Source organism: Oncorhynchus clarkii, chromosome 10 (genome assembly GCF_045791955.1).
Source record: "Oncorhynchus clarkii lewisi isolate Uvic-CL-2024 chromosome 10, UVic_Ocla_1.0, whole genome shotgun sequence".
Taxonomy (NCBI): Eukaryota; Metazoa; Chordata; class Actinopteri; order Salmoniformes; family Salmonidae; genus Oncorhynchus; species Oncorhynchus clarkii.
This window is the reverse complement of record NC_092156.1, coordinates 62,599,234-62,617,518: the sequence shown is the minus strand read 5'-3', so window position 1 is coordinate 62,617,518 and position 18,285 is coordinate 62,599,234. Positions and strand designations below refer to the sequence as shown.

The 18,285-nt window shown below is 40.4% G+C and overlaps 1 protein-coding gene across 1 annotated transcript in view; it reads right to left on the bottom strand.

The window, feature by feature from the left end:
- Nucleotides 1-14,955, bottom strand: part of LOC139418967 (uncharacterized) — a 30,461-nt gene extending 15,506 nt beyond the window's left edge. The window contains exons 1-4 of the mRNA XM_071168762.1: nt 14,465-14,955; nt 10,680-10,810; nt 10,305-10,487; nt 5,525-5,689 (exon numbers count right to left, since the gene is read on the bottom strand). Coding sequence (XP_071024863.1) covers nt 5,525-5,689; nt 10,305-10,487; nt 10,680-10,810; nt 14,465-14,750 — 765 coding nt within the window. The 5' untranslated portion in view covers nt 14,751-14,955. The remainder of the gene's footprint in view (nt 1-5,524; nt 5,690-10,304; nt 10,488-10,679; nt 10,811-14,464) is intronic.
- Nucleotides 14,956-18,285: the final 3,330 nt, after the last annotated feature.

The following is an 18,285-nucleotide window of genomic DNA, read 5'->3' as shown; positions in this document are numbered from 1 at the left end:
CTGGGGTCATTGTCCATTTGAAAGACCCATTTGCGACAAAGCTTTAACTTACTGACTGATGTCTTGAAATGTTGGTTCAATATATCCACATGATTTTCCTACCTCATGATGCCATCTATTTTGTGAAATGCACCAGGCCCTCCTGCAGCAAAGCACCCCCACAACATGATGCTGCCACCCCCGTGCTTCACGGTTGGGATGGTATTCTTCGGCTTGCAAACCTCCCCCTTTTTCATCCAAACATAACGATGGTCATTATGGTCAAACAGTTCTATTTTTGTTTCATCAGACCAGAGGACATTTCTCAAAAAAGTACGATCTTTGTCCCCATGTGCAGTCTGGCTTTTTTATGGCGGTTTTGAAGCAGTGGGTTCTTCCTTGCTGAGCAGCCTTTTAGGTTATGTTGATATAGGACTCGTTTTACTGTGGAAATAGATACTTTTGTGCCTGTTTCCTCCAGCATCTTCACAAGGTCCTTTGCTGTTGTTCTGGGATTGATTTGCACTTTTCACACCAAAGTACATTCATCTCTAGGAGACAGAACACATCTCCTTCCTGAGCGGTATGATAGCTGCGTGGTCCCATGGTGTTTATACTTGTGTACTATTGTTTGTACAGATGAACGTGGTACCTTCCGGCATTTGGAAATTGCTCCCAAGAATGAACCAGACTTGTGGAGGACCACCATTTTTTTTCTGAGGTCTTGGCCGATTTCTTTTGATTTTCCCATAATGTCAGGCAAAGAGGCAGTGAGTTTGAAGGTAGGCCTTGAAATACCTCCAATTGACTCAAATGATGTCAATTAGCCTATCAGAAGCATCAAAAGCCATGACATAATTTTCTGAAATTTTCCAAGCTGTTTAAAGGCACAGTCAACTTAGTGTATGTAAACTTCTGACCCACTGGAATTGTGATACAGTGAAATAATCAGTCTGTAAACAATTGTTGGGAAAATGACTTGTGTCATGCACAAAGTAGATGTCCTAACCGATTTGCCAAAACTATAGCTTGTTAACAAGAAATTTGTGGAGTGGTTGAAAAACAAGTTTTAATGACTCCAACCTAAGTGTATGTAAACTTCCGACTTCAACTGTATTTGTTCAGCACTTTTGAAATGTACGAGAGAATCCAGAACATGGGTAGTTCTTACAGTGTTCTCCGTGTACACCAAGTCAAAACCATAGGATAAATAAAGGGGACATATAAGCAGACAATGAAAGCTCTTACAATATTCAATGATTACAATTCTCCAAAACAGGTTATAGTCTACATGTGCACCACCAAGTCAGAACAGTAGACGAAATTAAGAGGGGAAATAGACCAAATTATTTGCTAAAAATGTGGGGCTCAAAACAGAGTGACCTGCCCTGAATGACAGGTTGACACTGGATGTAACAAATATCTCCAGTGTTTGTTTTAGCTGTGTTAATTTCAACAGAGTGTATAACCTGATTTCCCCCTTAAAATTGATATCAGTGATTTATTGCCACTTGTCAAACCAACAAGGTTTTTGGTGTGTGTGCAGTTCATAAGGTGCTCGTTTAGAAAAGAAAAGTAGGGTAGTATGGGGTAACTGTCCCCCCCCCCCTTGTCATTCACATAAAGACCACAAGCAAGAAGTCACCTAATTATTTTCCCAACACTTTCCCTGGCTGTCACTGTTCTTGCTGAACAAAATATTTCCTCTTTGTCATCACAACGTTTGGAGATATTTCAACAAAACGATTTTGTGGTAAGTTGATCTAATCTTTTAAAATTGAAAAAAAGTTGTAGGTATAGTCCAATGAAGTTAGATCTATATATATATTTTTAAATATACAAGTAGGAAAGCCTTACGATAAATAATCCAATTAATTTTTTATGGAATATGTTGGATGAGTGTTTTGGGAGAAACTCTCCCCTGTCCCCCCGGGGGCTAGTTACCCCTTTATGGTTATGGATGTGTTTCTACCTGTCATTTAGACAATGACTAGCCTAGTGAGTGCTAGTTTGTGCTAAGTTGCTAGCTTGCAACTTCACTAGCAGTAAATGCTAGCCAGCAAGCTAGTTAGCATAAGCTGCTAGGAGTACTAGCTAGCAACCTTACTACTAAATCGTCTGAGGTAAAATACATAAAAAAGATAACATAACTTTATTTCAGTTGTAAATGTTTCCACTAGTGACTGATATAGCTTTACAGTTAATGCAACATTATAGCATTTTAGCTATAAAGGTTCAATAAAAATAAAATGTCATATAGCTAAGTTAGATAGCTATCTACATTTTTAAGAGAGAGCTTTTCAAATGGCATCTGCCCCCTGTTTTCAGTCACAGGTAGGGACTGGATTGGGTGTGAGCAGTGCAGGGGGTGGGCTCATGAGTTGTGCTCCAATTTGACTGGGGATAGCTGTATTTGTTACCTACAGGTACAAATTAGAATTGTGCAATAGCAGAACATAAGAGAGTTGCCACATCAATGTTACACTGAGTTAATTAGTTGTTTTTAAATGTTATATTCCAATGTTATTGAATGTTATTATTTATATTCCATTCCAATATCCCAATGATTTTTTTAAATGAATTAAAAACAACTATTGAAAACATTTTGCTGCTGAAGTAAAAAGTAAAAAATCTTGCATTATTCAAATCATATTTAGGGCATTTGTGCATAATGGATTGTATCGAAAAGGAACAACAAAGAAAGAACAAAGAAAATGTATGTGCAGGTGAGTTAAAAAGAGGGATTTTACATCAAATCTCCTCATAGTGCGGATATTAATGGTGATATGTGCAACACCATTTCCCCCCCATATTTGATTTAAATCATTAAAATAAGACAACAAGACTTAACTTAAATATTACTTACTTTACTTACACGTGTGTGTTACTTTTAAAAAACAACCCTTTTCTAAAAACAACATTTCATGGAATAAGTGTAAACTAGCCATTTATTTCCCTTTATAGTTTATTTGCCTAAGCATGACCTTCAATGATTTATTTTGATTATATCATTTTTTTTATTTTGATGATATGCCAGAAATCACCAAAATGGGTTTGCTCTGCCTAATCAATTTAACATGAAATGTGATGTACTGTAGCATGTCTGAGGAAGATGTGCATAGCTCAAGTTAGCTACCTTGCTAACAACAGCTAACTGTAGCCCATTGGCATTTACGGTCAATACAGGGAAGGGACTTGCATACTAGCTTGCTAGCTAATCATAGGATGTAGCCAGCTTACTTTCAATAATGTTTCAACTCAAACTGGCTTGCTAAAGTTAGAAAACTAGCCAGTTTGAGTTGAAACATTATTGAAAGCAATTGAAATTCATTGGAGCACTGCGATTGGTTACCCAAAATTCTGGGGCGGGGCTAAGCGAAGAGTCAATTAGCTGACCATCTTGAGATGGTCAGTCCGGGGAGAAAGGCCTCAACTTCAAAACTTAGTTCTATTCATAGCAAAACTAGCTAAGCTTACCTCGCTGTACACACTACTGCCCTTGTTTGTTGTGATTTAATGGCAAAGAAACACCCACATCAAATCAAGTGACGGTCGGTGCCATTTAAGATGATAGAGGATCATTGTTTTTTATGATCATGGACTTATTTCTCTTACAGCATATTGGATGACTGTCATTCGTATTTTATTAATCTAGCTCAATAAAACATTGACAGGTTTAGGATACTACATGATACAAAAATGTTCCCTATACCCATCATGAGGTTGCTACAAAAGGTCAAGAGAAAAATGAGAGTAATTCAGACAGTTGATACATTCAATACCGCCTTGCACACTCTTGCCTGTATCTAGCTGATCTAGGGTGTAGTCATTAGTCCTACAGTTGCAAATGAGAGTTTCTTTTGGACAAATGTAGGTATGGTTCTCCCCATTTCGTTCTGTTTGCTTCCATTTAAGATTTAAGGTTTTTCCAACACAATCGGTGGAATGAATACACCCCTGATCACAACAAACACAGTTCCCTTTCATAGCAGCTACATACAAAAAGCATGATAATTTGCTTGTTGTATAATTCCTACTCGCATCTATGAGCTCTCGTCCTATCACCTTTTCCCTTTGCTTGTGGACTTCAGTGCACAACATAACAGCTGTATGTGACAAAGCGAAAAAAAACTTTCCAAATCAAACCTTCATTCCATAACTGCTAAACGCTACACACACCTAACGTCATAGTCAACATGGCTAGCTACTAGAACGTATGTGTTAATAAACCAGCTACAAACTTACAGTGTACAGCAAGAAGTTTAGCAGTTACACCGGCGGGCCCTGGTGGCAATAAATTAATAAAACCAAAAGCTTATCTTGACTTGGAAGAGTTCCAGTGTTGGATAGACATAGCTAGCTAGCTAGCATAGTATCCCTCGCTGTTTGAGCCGGGTGTTTGAGTAGGCTAAACTAGCTAGCTAGCTGCATTCGCTAGTTAGATAAGTGAAAAAAAACACAACAAAATATAACTAGGTCTCTCGCTCTTACTTCTCTCTAATTTTTGAATAAATTAATTTGTTCAAAACTGTTCAGAGGGGCCTCCCGAGTAGCCCAGTGGAAACTGTGCTTCTAGAGATCCTGGTTCGAGTCCAGGCTCTGTCGCAGCCGGCCGCGACAGGGAGATCTATGGGGCGGCGGCGCACAATTGGCCCAGCGTTGTCCGGGTTAGGGGAGGGTTTGGCCGGCAAGGATGTCCTTGTCCCATCATGCTCTAGCGACTCCTGTGGCGGGATGGACACATGCACGCTGACACGGTCGTCAGGTGTACGGTGTTTCCTCCGCCACATTGGTGTGGCTTCCCGGGTTAAGCGGGCCTTGTGTCAAGAAGCAGTGCGGCTTGGTTGGGTCGTGTTTCAGAGGACGCATGGCTCTCAACCTTCGCCTCTCCCGAGTGCGTACGGAAATTGCAGCGATGAGACAAGACTGTAACTACCAGTTGGATACCATGAATTGGGGAGAAAAAGGGGTAAAAAAAAATAATAATAACCTATTCAGAGGAGGATGGAAACTAGCTGTCCTCCGGCTACACCCTCGGTGCTACCCAAGAGAGTGCTGTTGAGGCTACTGCAGACCTTCATTGCAAAACAGTGTGACTTAAACAATTATTTGGTGATATGTGAATATATTTAGCATAGTTATCTAAAAAGTAGAACTTTTTATTGTTTCACTATTTGTATTTTTATGAAATTCACTGAGGAATGTCCTCCCCTTCCCCCTCTGAGGAGCCTCCACTGATCAAAACACACCCCCAAGACAACTCTCGTTGCCTTCAGTCATGGCCGCCAGCATTTCTTAATGTGCATTGATGAAAAACAAGTCCAAATCAGGAAGTGCAGTCGCCCTTTAAGACTAAATTAATCAAGACCTGGGACCAGATCCACAAAGAATCTCAGAATAGGAGTACTGAGTAGTATATAATCTTATTAATTATGATCTAAAAGGCTAAACTGATCCTAGATCAGCACTCCAAGGGGGCTTTGTGATACAGGACCTGACCTAATAACATTCAGACAGTAGGCTGTAGAAAGTTCAGTGGGCTCACCTCAGGGAGACTGTGTGTGGTCCTTTTCTGCTCAGTTGGTTCCTCTGTGGGTTCAGGAGGAGGTGTGGTGTGGTTGTCCTCCATGACCATGGTCCCCACAGGGTTCTTCAGACCCTCCTCACACCCCTCCTCCTTCACCAGCAGCACCTCTGGAGCCGCCTCCTCCTGGAAGAGACAGGTGATACAGATTACTGAGTCCTACACTGTAGTTACAGGATTACTTCATTGTTGTTAAACCCATTATGGTGGACATAAATATGATGTTGTGGGTAAAAATAAGTACAAAGTCATCATCAGACAAACCTGGGGGAGGGGGAGGGTGCTGCAATTGTTTTCGCCGGTAGGGTGGGGTGCTGGACAAATATCACATATTTTTTCCAGCGCTGGCGCTGTAGACTGATATATCATTCCACTAATACAGGACTATTAAAGGCCCAGTGCACTACTTTTGTGAACAAATATTTTGTGTACAGTAGTCGTTTGTTAGTGTGAGGGGTATGTAAAGGTATATTTATATTTAAGTGTATATTAGTTATAAAGTGCTGCTGGGTGTATGCAGAATAGGGTGAGATCAGATGTGATGTATATTAAAGAGAGTCGCAATGAAAATCTTAAAATGAAAAGTCACATTTAGTTTTAAATAAGTTTTAAATAAACCATATGAAAAACCATACTAAAAATCTGCATAAACTTGATAAACTGCATACATTTTCTCATTAAAAGTGTCTTGGGAAAAAAATTCAGTAGTGGAATGAAAATAATGAAATAGGCATTTGTGAACATCATAGAGCCTACACCAGTGGTTCTCAACTGGTCTTGCCTGGGGACCCAAATTTGACAGTGACAATTGAGTCGTGACCCAATATTATGGACTGTTGATGATTACATTTTGTAATGTTGTATTGCAGCTGCCTTCTTGGGCAGGCTTCACTTGAAAAATAGGGCTACTATTATGGTATTAAAGAAAGACATTACACAGCCATATTAACTGAGAAAACATTTATTATAAATTTAAATGAATAAGCCATTTTAATTAGGCGATCAGTTCAGGAGTGGGGTGTAATACATTATCAGACTCAGAACATGACATTAAAACCAGTCCAATAATGTTAATGAACAGTAACACACACCAGTTTTTAAAATAGAAAAAACAACAATCATTAGGAGTTAATAATCATCAATTACCATGTGAATAGTTTTAAGGTATAAGTTTTTAACCAGTTCAATAACATGTAATATGAATGTCAGAATTAATTAACAATAAAATTAACCTAGTGAACAATAACTCTTTAACCTGTTTATTTATTGCGTGTGTGTGTGTGTGCGCGCGTGTTTGTGTGTGGCCTATCAGTGGGAAAGCTGGGGGTGTTCCTTCAGTTTGATAAGTTTATTGAAGTCTGGGGTGATGGTTGACACGGCAACTCGGAGGTCATGCTAGCTGTCCAGGCTGTATCACACCCGGACGTGATTGAGAGTCCCATAGCGCGGCGCACAATTGGCCCAGCGGCGTCCTGGTTTGGCCGAGGTAGACCGTCATTGTAAATACGAATTTGTTCTTAACTGACTTGCCTAGTTAAATAAATGTTAAATGTAACATTTTTAAAAAATGTACAAAAAATTCCAGTTTGTTTCTGCTTTTAGTTTTCAGCACGGCCCTAGCAGAGAAGCCACTTTCACACAGATAGGTACTGCTGAAAGGTAGCATGATTCTGATTGCATGACAGGCGAGAGCAGGATACTCTCCCACTAAGCTGCACCAGAACTGTGGCAGTGTCATTTCCGGGATGCGTATGCTCAGTCCGTGATCAAATGACAGCTCCACCAGCTGAGCCTCTTCGTTGCTTGGCAACGTGACGCTTCCCGTGAAAGTGGTCCCGTATCCAGTCGTCTTGTGTCCTGTTCTCCTCCGGGAAGTAGTCGCAAAACTTTACCTGCAGCTTGACAAGATGCTGTTTTAACATTTTTTTATTAAATAGTACCTGCATAACACCAGTCTCAACGTCAACAGTGAAGAGGGACTCCGGGGTGCTGGCCTTCTAGGCAGAGGTCCTCTGTCCAGTGTCTTTGTTCTTTTGCCCATCTTTTCTTTTTATTGGCCAGTCTGAGATTTGGATTTTTCTTTGCAACTCTGCCTAGAAGGCCAACATCCCGGAGTCCCTCTTCACTGTTGACGTTGAGACTCGTGTTATGCAGGTACTATTTAATGAAGCTGCCAGTTGAGGACTTGTTAGGCGTCTGTTTCTCAAACTACTTGTCTGCTTGTTCAGTTGTGCACCGGGGCATCCTCTTTCTATTCTGGTTAGAGCCAGTTTGCGCTGTTCTGTGAAGGGGGTAGTACACAGCGTTGCAAGAGATCTTCAGTTTCTTGGCAATTTCTCGCATGGAATAGACTTCATTTCTCAGAACAAGAATAGATTGATGAATTTCAGAAGAAATGTATTTGTTTCTAGCCATTTTGAGCCTTTAATCGAACCCACAAATGCTGATGCTCCAGATACTCAACTAGTCTAAAGAAGGCCAGTTTTATTGCTTCTTTAATCAGCACAAACGTTTTCAGCTGTGCTAACATAATTGCAAAAGGGTTTTATAATCATCGATTAGCCTTTTAAAATGATAAACTTGGATTAGCGAACACAACATGCCATTGGAACACAGGAGTGATGGTTGCTGATAATGGGCCTCTGTACACCTATGTAGATATTCCATTATGTAGATATTCCGTTTCCAGCTACAATAGTCATTTACAACATTAACAATGTCTACACTGTATTTCTGATCAATTTGATGTTATTTTAATGGACAAAAAATGTGAACGGTAGTGTTTGTAATTTTGGAACGGTAGTGTATGCAAAACTATATCGAATGATGTCGGGTTCAAGTTCTCTCTTCTTGACAGGGCCTTGGGTTGTCTGCCTTGTTGTTGACATTGGAAGCAGCAGTAGATGAAGAGGGAACTGCACGTATTAAAAACTTGTCCATGATTTTACTCTGACAGCTAAACTACATGAGTTAAATGACAGCTAACAATCCACATGTGCAATGCCTGCAGAACACATCTGAATAGTTAGCTATCAATCGAGATAGCTGTCAGAAGAAGATCTGTATTACCTGATTGGACATGTCACATTTAAAACAAAACGATGTTGCAGTGACATTTTTATTGGATCAGTGTGTGTATGTGTCGAGAAATCTGTCATTTCATTGGATCTGTGTGTGTGCGGGGTGGGGTCAGTGTGTGTGTGCAGTGCGAAAACCCTCCAAGTCCAAACGTAACAAGCCATTTCAACACTGCTGACGCACTGTACATGTAAAGTCAGCAACAATAAGCGGTGAGGCCGTATCCTTTCAAAATAAAAGTTTCAGTGTGGCGGTTACCTTTCAAAATATTTTTTTATTACATGTTTTATATTCTTGCAAAGTTCCCATAACCCCTTAAAATCCTACCGACCCCCCAGTTGAGAATCCCTGGCCTATACAGTACAAACACAATATATAACTGACTTTTTAGGCTTATATATGCTTTTTATCTCACAAAATGTCTGGATGCAATATTTTACCCAGGAATATTCTACATTGAAATCTGTTACTCTTGTTATTTGAAATGCATCTGTGGATCTTTTCCGCTGACAACATTGAAAATGTATCTTTGTCTTTAATGCAGGGTTTGACGTAAAAGTCAGAAGCTATTGAGTGGAATGGTTAGTTTCTATGATATAGTGGAATGTTTTTTCTGCTGGAGTATCCTTAGTTACTCTCTGAATGGCCTCTCTCCCGTGTGGACCTTCAGGTGAATCTTCAGATGGTGCTGGTGGGAGAATCTCTTCTCACACTGGGGACAGCTGTAGGGTTTCTCTCCTGTGTGGACCCTCTGGTGCCGCTTCAGGTCACCAGTCTGAGCGAAGCGCATGTGACACTGGGTACAGCTGAATGGTTTCACCCCTGTATGTACCCTTTGGTGCCTCTTCAGGCTGCTAGCCTGGGCGAAGTGCATGTGACACTGGGTACAGCTGAAGGGTTTCACACCTGTGTGGACCCTCTGGTGGACCTCCACCTTCCGGGGGCAGGTGAAGCCTTTGTTACAGAACATGCAGGGGAACCATTTTTCTTTACGGTCAGCTGATGTTGCTCCCCCTCCTTGAGCGTTGGCCCTTTGATCCTTCGAGTTCAATAACTGATTGAAAAGGACACAGCTGTGTGAATTGGAAGGCCCAATCGATGTGGACAATGGGCCCCGATCCTTGAGCGTGTGTAAAGGGGAGTGAGTGGCGACATTTTGATTATTCTCTAAGCTGTCCCTGTAATCTAAGAAATCTCTGCCCTGTGAGTGTCCTTCTCCTAAGTGAGTCTCGTCTATATTCCATGTCAGAGGAGCTTTTCCCTCAACTTTCACAGTCACCTCATTTACGATAAGACCATCCACTTTCTTATCTAGGCACCCTTCAGAGTACACACGACTACTGTACCGGTTCCGGTCCCCTCTAGACAGATCAGTCTGCGTCTCTAAACCCAAGGGCATGTTGCCAGGGTCCATCTCTGTAGAGTAAGAACAAAACGGATCATTGCCAGTCTCTAACGCGTCACCTGAGTCCCGATGGGAATGAACCATCCTAGGGCTAGGGTTACCGTAAAGTAAATAATCTGAGCTGGGAGCAGGAGGACAGCGCAGTCGCCCCAGCCCCAGTCTCTCTGGGTCTGATCTGTGGTCAGATCCTGTGTGTAAGAGCCCGAGTGTTACAGTTAAAGTCTCTGCTTTGAGGACGGCGTTCGGCGTTCCACTGACCTCCGTGATGCTGCGTCGGGTCCTGGCCTGGGGCACAGTGGCGGTGGCGAGGTCCTCCGTGGCTACAGGGGGCGTCACTCCCGCCACTGCTCCAGTCTCGATATCTCTGCTGTGTCGTGGGTCCTCCTCTCTTTCAGACTCCTTCTGCTTGACCCCAGGACCTGCAGCCTCTGCATCTGCAGGCTGACACAAGAAGAGAGGAGGTTATTACCGGTATATGAGTTGAATTGGATAACAAAGTCTCACAAGCTCCCCTATGGCAGATAAATAAGAATGTACATGTAAGCAAGTGAATAGCTGAGGGGAGCCTTTCTGAAATAAATGGGCCACATTTAATGTACTGTAATTTTTTCTATGTTACACTATCACACTAACCTCTATCACGATAACATGCTGGGTTGAGGTTCCACTCCCCTCATCTATCGCTATGGGTTGGTCATCTCTCCACGCGTTGTGTTCAGCTGGCTTCACAAAGCTCCTGTGGCCTTCAGTGAGATGTCCTTCATCTAAGAGAGTGATTGGGGGAAAGGTAGGGTGGAGGGTGGTTAAGGTAAGTACTACTGTCAATGTTCAACGCTATATTGTACACTATTGACACCGTCTACAATTGGTAAGGATGTAAGCAGGGCTGGACTACCACATCCGGGGGACCTGGGGCACCTACAGTGGGCTCTGAAATTACTGGCACCCTTGATAAAGATGAGCAAAAATGACTGTATAAAATAAATCATTCAAATACTGAGCTACATTGTATGCAACAAAAAAAAGGAATTTATATTTTATACTAATACAATTGCTCAGAGAACAATGTTTTGTTTAACATCCCTGTTTTCAATGCCTTTCAATACTTTACCTTGCGAGGACAATGGCACGGACACTTTTTCAAAAATGTTTTATGAGTTGGAGAACACATTGGGAGGAATCTTACACCATTCCTACATACAGAATCCTTCCAGATCCTTGATATCCTTCATTTGCGCTTATGGACTGCCCTCTTCAATTCAAACCATAGGTTTTCAATGGGTTTCAAATCCAGAGACTGAGATGGCCATTGCAAAATTTTGATTTTGTGACCAATTAAACATTTATTTGTGGATTTTGATGTGTGCTGGATGATCCACTTGCCGCCAAGTTTCCGCCTCCTGGCAGAGGCAACTGGGTTTTTGGCTGAAATCCTGGTACTGGGTCATGATGCCGTTGATATTAACAAGGGCCCCAGGACCAGTGGAAGCAAAATAGCCCCATAACATCAAAGATGCATTTCATAATTATTACAGAAGTGTATAAATAAGACATATGAAACACGTCTGTCAAACCAAAATGAGGACATAGCAAGTTTTCATTAGTCATTGGGTACATCGTACGAAAAACAGAGTAATCTTAAATAGGCACATAATTCATGTTCAAATTCACAACATAAATAGGCATTTCATCATTAAGTCCTTTAGGAAATAATGTCTGGAGGGTGAAATCCAAAAACATTCTCTTTTACTCAGAGTATTATTAATATCTCCTCCCCTGTCTGATATCGTAACTTTCTCTATGCCACAAAATCTAAAGGTAGTGACCTAAAGCATGACATTTCTACCTTTAATGCCTATGTATGTTATGTTGTGAATTTGTTGTGAATTTGAACATGAATTATGTGCCTATTTAAGATTACTCTGTTTTTCGTACGATGTACCCAATGACTAATGAAAACTTGCTTTGTCTTCATTGTGGTTTTACAGACGTGATTCATACGTCTTATTTATACACTTTTGTAATATTTATGAAATGCATATTGTTATATTTGGTAGCACTAATTTGTTTTTCCTTTGCCTCCAACCCTATTCGATGTGTGGAACGGATGTGGGTGTGTCCAGGTCTACATAAGGGTGCAAAAAAAAAATGTTATTCACAAAAGCTCTGACGAAGGCCGTGAGGCCGATACGTAAGCTTATTAAATATCAGTGATACTGTCAAGAGCAGGGTGCGGTTTCCTTTTTCCTTCATCTTGTTCAATTGTTGCCATGCACCTGCAAATTAGATTGCTCAGATGTGCGAGTGCCTTTTTGAATTTTGTATTACCAAATTATATTTTGAAAGAGGCAAAATATTTTAATTATTTTTTCTTTTCAGTCTTCTCCATTTCCACTAAATGATGTTAACAGTAAGGATTTCTTTCCTAATAATAATGTAAAATGAACACATTTACAGAAAGATTTGTGTGAAGGCTAATGTACAAAAGATGAACTGTTTGAGGCAATTAAATATTTTACATCTGGATAAACACCAGGGCTTGACGGTATACCAGTAAAGGTACATCAGAACTTTTTGATGTACTCAAATATCAATTTTTAGCATGTTTTAATTAATCCTAGAAAAATGTTAGACTTTCAGGTACTCAACAAGAAGTAAGTATAAAGATTCAGTCCATTTAAGAAACTGGAGGCGCCTTATACTTCAATGTTATGATGCGAGAATCCTGCCGAAATGCAGAGCACATAGAATAAAAAATGTCTTACCAGATATTGTTCATCACGATCAGACAGGTTTTTTACATGGACAATATATTGGAGATAATATACGACAATTACTTGAAAGTATTGAACATTATGAAACATCAAAGATATCAGGCCTGGTCTTCATAGCAGATTTTGAAAAGGCGTTTGACAAAGTACGACTAGAATTTATATATAAATGCCTGCATTACTTTAACTTTGATGAATATCTTATACAATGGGTTAAAGTTATGTACAGCAACCCCAGATGTAAAATAGTAAATAAAGGTTACTTCTCAGAAAGTATTTAGCTTTTAAGAGGAGCAAAACAAGGCTGACTTGTCTCCACAGCTATATACTACAGTATCCCTGCAGCACTTCCCTTCCCTATTTTTTCTACACATTTACTCATGTTCTTATGTTGATTCAATTTAAGTCCAGGTTACATTTTGTAACATGCAATATCAAGAGTAATGCAGTCATCTCCTGATAAATGAGTGAGTGAATGCATTTGTTTATGTACATAATGCATATACTTGAACGCAGACTCTGTGATATGACGTGACCACAAACAGTAGTGTGAACCACCCTCCAATATCTCACTTTTCATTACATTATCTACACCTACTGTTAGTGTCATGTTGGTTAATCTAATCTGCAAAGAACGTGTGCTTGCCATATCATCCTGGGCACAGTGAGACACACAGATGCGCTACATACACTAGCACTCCCAAGAGCGAAGAGAGCAGCTGTGCCTGGACTTTGCAATCTCCTTCTTCAAGTCCCCCTTCCGACACTGGCTGCCTATCGAGGGCAAGTGACGGGCAGAACCACCCATAGCACCCACCTCCTCTCTATCCCACATGACAGAAGAGATATAGCAAAAGAAAAATCACCCATAACCTATTTCTGCCAAATCGGAGGAGTCTCATTCATACTTTAGTTTTCTCAACTAAATGGTGTTTTATTGTTTATGTTTCGATGTTAGCCTATACCCATATATTTCAGTCTATAACTGCCATGTGGGACTATTAAATAAAATAAACAAGTTCACGACACATCTGTTCCACAAAAATAGAAACCTTTTACATTTTTCTATAATTATTGCCAGGTTGGTTTTCACAGGCTGTTCATTTAATTAATCAATTAGGTTAATTCATTGTTGTGAATCCCTTTTAGGTATTTGTGATTTCAACATTATTCAACTGTTTGTTATGTCTTGTATTATGTACAACCATTATGGCACTACTGTAGCACTGAGCTATGCCTATGCCATGTGGTGGAGGCTGGGAGACAGGAAAATAATAATAATAACATGACTAATGAAAGCATACTTTAGTGTAAGACAAGACAAAGGGAGGGAAGCTCAAAATAAAAACATGCCAGCCAGATGAGCCAGTGTATTGAACTGAATTGCACATGAATGAATTGACAATAGCTGCATAAGAGCTCAAGAATCTGGTTAGAAGTTGCTAAAATAATTTGCTCTTAATTGACCTTCCTGATAAAATCCAAAACTGCACGATAGCTAGCTACGTACTTAATTATTCAGGGGAAGTATTGAATACTACTATTCAAAAACTGACCAAGACCCAATTCTGGGTAACACATCTCAACACATGCGCACATGGGAACGGGGCGACGGGCTCCGCAGCCTTGGCCATTTGCTAAATGTACCTCTTGCCATTCCTCTGTATCGGTCGAGGAACTTGACACTATTCGGACTGGCGGGGACGGGCTCTCGCGTTGTCCTCTCTGCGCGCTCCCGTGCCACCTTCAGTTCTAGTTGCTGTAGTTTCCTCCGCAATGTCCTGGTTTCTTTCTGGCTTTGAGTTATTTCCAAACGAAACACTGCATAGTCGTCGTCTACGAGTTTACAGATTTCTGCAACTGCTGCATTCGCTAACACCTCCATGATGGAGGCTATTTGAGTGTGAAAAACCATAACGTTGCAGTTAGCCATTGTTAGCTAATGTTAACCAGATAACATCTATCAGCCAAGTTCTGTCTCCAACGCGAATTAAACACTACCTAGGGTAAGTATGTGATGCTGTGCAGGTAAATTAGTCACATTTTGAGTTCCAGGGTAATAATAATTGTCTACACAACAACAATAAAAACGCTAACGTAGAAACTGTTCTTAGTCACTGTTCACTTCCGTTTACACTGAAGAGAAATTATCTTATTGGTTGGCGTCATAGTCCAAAGGGTGTGGTTCAATGAAAAAGTATGCGCTCTATTCTTTTAAATATGGTACTGCTTATCACATCAAATCACCTATGATCTGTATCTTTCATGCTGAGAGACTTCTTTAGAAATAATAGAGTAGAAAATAATGACTTAATTCCATTTACATCACCTCAGTATTTGATTTATTATGAATCCCCATTGGCAGCAGCCACTCTTCCTGGGGTCTGGCAAAATTAAGGCAGTTATACAATTTTAAAAACATTACAATACATTCATAACAGATTTCACAACACACTAAGTGTGTGCCCTCAGGCCCCTACTCCACTACTACATATCTACAACACGAAATCCACGTGTACAGTGCAGTGCATATGTTATCATGTGTGTATATGCATATGTTTGTGCCTATATTTGTGTTGGTTCACAGTCCCCATTGTTCCATAAGGTGGATTTATTTTATTATCTGTTTCTACTGCTTGTATCAGTTACCTGATGTGGAATAGAGTTCCATGTAGTCATGGCTCTGTGTAGTACTGTGCGCCTCCCATAGTCTGTTCTGGACTGTGAAGAGACCTCTGGCATGTCTTGTGGGGTATGCATGGGTGTCTGAGCTGTGTGTTTGTTGTTTAAAAGAGAGCTTGGTACTTTCCACATGTCAATCAATACCTCTCACAAATACAAGTAGGGATGAAGTCAATATCTCCTCCACTTTGAGCCAGGATAGATTGACATGCATAGTATTAATGGTTGCTCTCTGTGTACATCCAATGGCCATCCGTGCTGCTCTATTCTGAGCCAATTGCAATTTTCCTAAGTCTCTCTTTGTGGCACCTGACCACACGACTGAACAGTAGTCCAGGTGTGACTAAACTAGAGCCTGTAAGATAAATATTAAACTGTCCTTATTCTAGCATAGATTTACTGTCTCTCTAAACAGGTATTTACACAAGTACAGTACCAGTAAAAAGCTTACCTACTCATTCCAGGGTTTTTCTTAATTTATTGTAAAAATGTTCTACATTGTAGAATAATACTGACGACATCAACTATGAAATAACACATATGGAATCATGTAGTGACCAAAAAGTGTGAAACAAATCAAAATAGCCACCCTTTGCCTTGACAGCTTTGCACACGCTTGGCATTCTCTCAACCAGCTTCACCTGGAATGCTTTTCCAACAGTCTTGAAGGAGTTCCCACGTATGCTGAGCACTTGTAATGATTTAACTATTCGAATGATATCCGGACAGTCGAACTACATGTGTTTTAAAAAAATACTTTTTTTTTTTTTACTTCAATGGAGACATGCTCACGGGTGCGCTGTGCTCTACTTGTTTCGTCAGAAGGGTGTAGAGGGGCGAGAGAGGAGCAGGGGCCGGTGTGTGTGACAGTCAATATGTGGCACAGAGGGAGTGCGAGAAAGTAGCCCAACCGACTTGCGCTAGTTAGACAAACTTGCTGCTGCCTTACATATCTATCATACCATCTGGTAGTGCCTGTCTTAATTGCATTAAAGAAGCTAGTTAGCTACAGTAGCCAGCTAGCTAGCTAGCAAAAGTAGCAAGGCTAATTAAGGCTATTTTGCTTTGCTCCCAATACTTGGCCACAACAACCCCATTAATATGAAACAGCCTACCTGTTGGTTGATCGTTGTAGACTACTCCTTCTCATTTAGACAATTAAATTCCGCAATTGCATTTTGCAACGATTAGAAATCTCCCATTTCACTTGCTACGCATGGAGCCTCTGAATGTAGCGCCACTTTGATTGACGACAATAAGAAAAAGCTTTACCTGTGCCTCTTTATGGGGTGCACTCATAAAAACTGTAATGGTCTATGCTTGTAGGCTATGTAGAAATGTCACACAGATCATTGTATTTAATTTGAGACATAAGCCTTAGTTGTTAAAATAGGCCTATATGTTTCTCTCAAATGAATACTCTCCCAAGTAATTCAATACTAATGTCCATGGATATTTGAATAACAGTGCCCATCCCTAAATCAGTCCCTCCAATGATAAAAATAACCATGCCATTCAGCACAGAGTCAATTTTGTATTTAACCTCAACAAAAAGGTCATACACACAAATACGTTGAAGTACAGTACTTTGATTGCACCACAGATGCATGTGACAATTATAATAATTTTTCTTACTGTGGTAACACTTTACTTTTTTTGTGAATCTGGTACCCTCACTTTGATAGAATACTTTTGAAAAGGTTCAACATTAGATTACTCACTGCTGCACTACTTGAATTGAGGCACTATTGTTTCCTCATTTATGAAACACCAGCATCATGGTTGTAAAGATGGGGAGAGGTCTGCCCATGATAAAGAGATGCTTAGCTTTTTTTTGACGCCACACACACCAAGTCATGCAGGGTCTAGAATATTATCTCTTATCTTGATTATTGTCCAATCATATGGTCAAGTGCTGCAAAGAAGGACATAGTTAAGCTGCAGCTGGCCCAGAACAGAGCAGCATGTTTTGCTCTTTGTAATCAGAGGCTAATATCAATAAGCCAGTCTCTCTGGTCTAAGGGTTGAGGAAAGACTGACTGCATCGCTTCTTGTTTTTATAAAAAATATGAATGTGTTGGAAATTCCCAATTGCTTGCATAGTCAACTTACACAAACGCCACCAGGGGTCTTTTCACAGTCCCCAGGTTCAGAACCTATTCAAGGAAACGTACAGTATTGTACAGAGCCATGATTGCATGGAACACCATCTCATATAGTGCCAGTGAACAACAAACCTGGTTTAAAAAAAAATAAAGCAACACCTCACACCTCTCCCCCATGTGACCTATTTTTTTGGTGTATGTACTGACATCCACCAATCAGGCCTTTATGGTAGTGGCCAGATGGAAGCCACTCCTCAGCACATCTCCCCCATGTGACCTACTTTTTGTGTGTACAGTGCATTCAGAAAGTATTCAGGCCCGTTAACTTTTTCCATGATGGAGGCCACTGTGTTCTTGGGGACCTTCCATTTTGCAGAATTTCTTTGGTACCATTCCCCAGATCTGTGCCTTGACACAATCCTGTCTCGGCGCTCTACGGACAATTCCTTCGACCTCATGGCTTGGTTTTTGATCTGACATGCACTGTCAACTGTGGGACCTTTTTATATAGACAGGTGTGTGCCTTTCCAAATAATGTCCAATCAATTGAATTTACCACAGGTGAACTCCAATCAAGTTGTATCAATGGAAACAGGATGCACCTGAGCTCAAATGTCAAAACAAAGGGTCTAAATACTTATTTACATAAGGTATGTTTTTTCTTTTTAATAAATGTGCAAA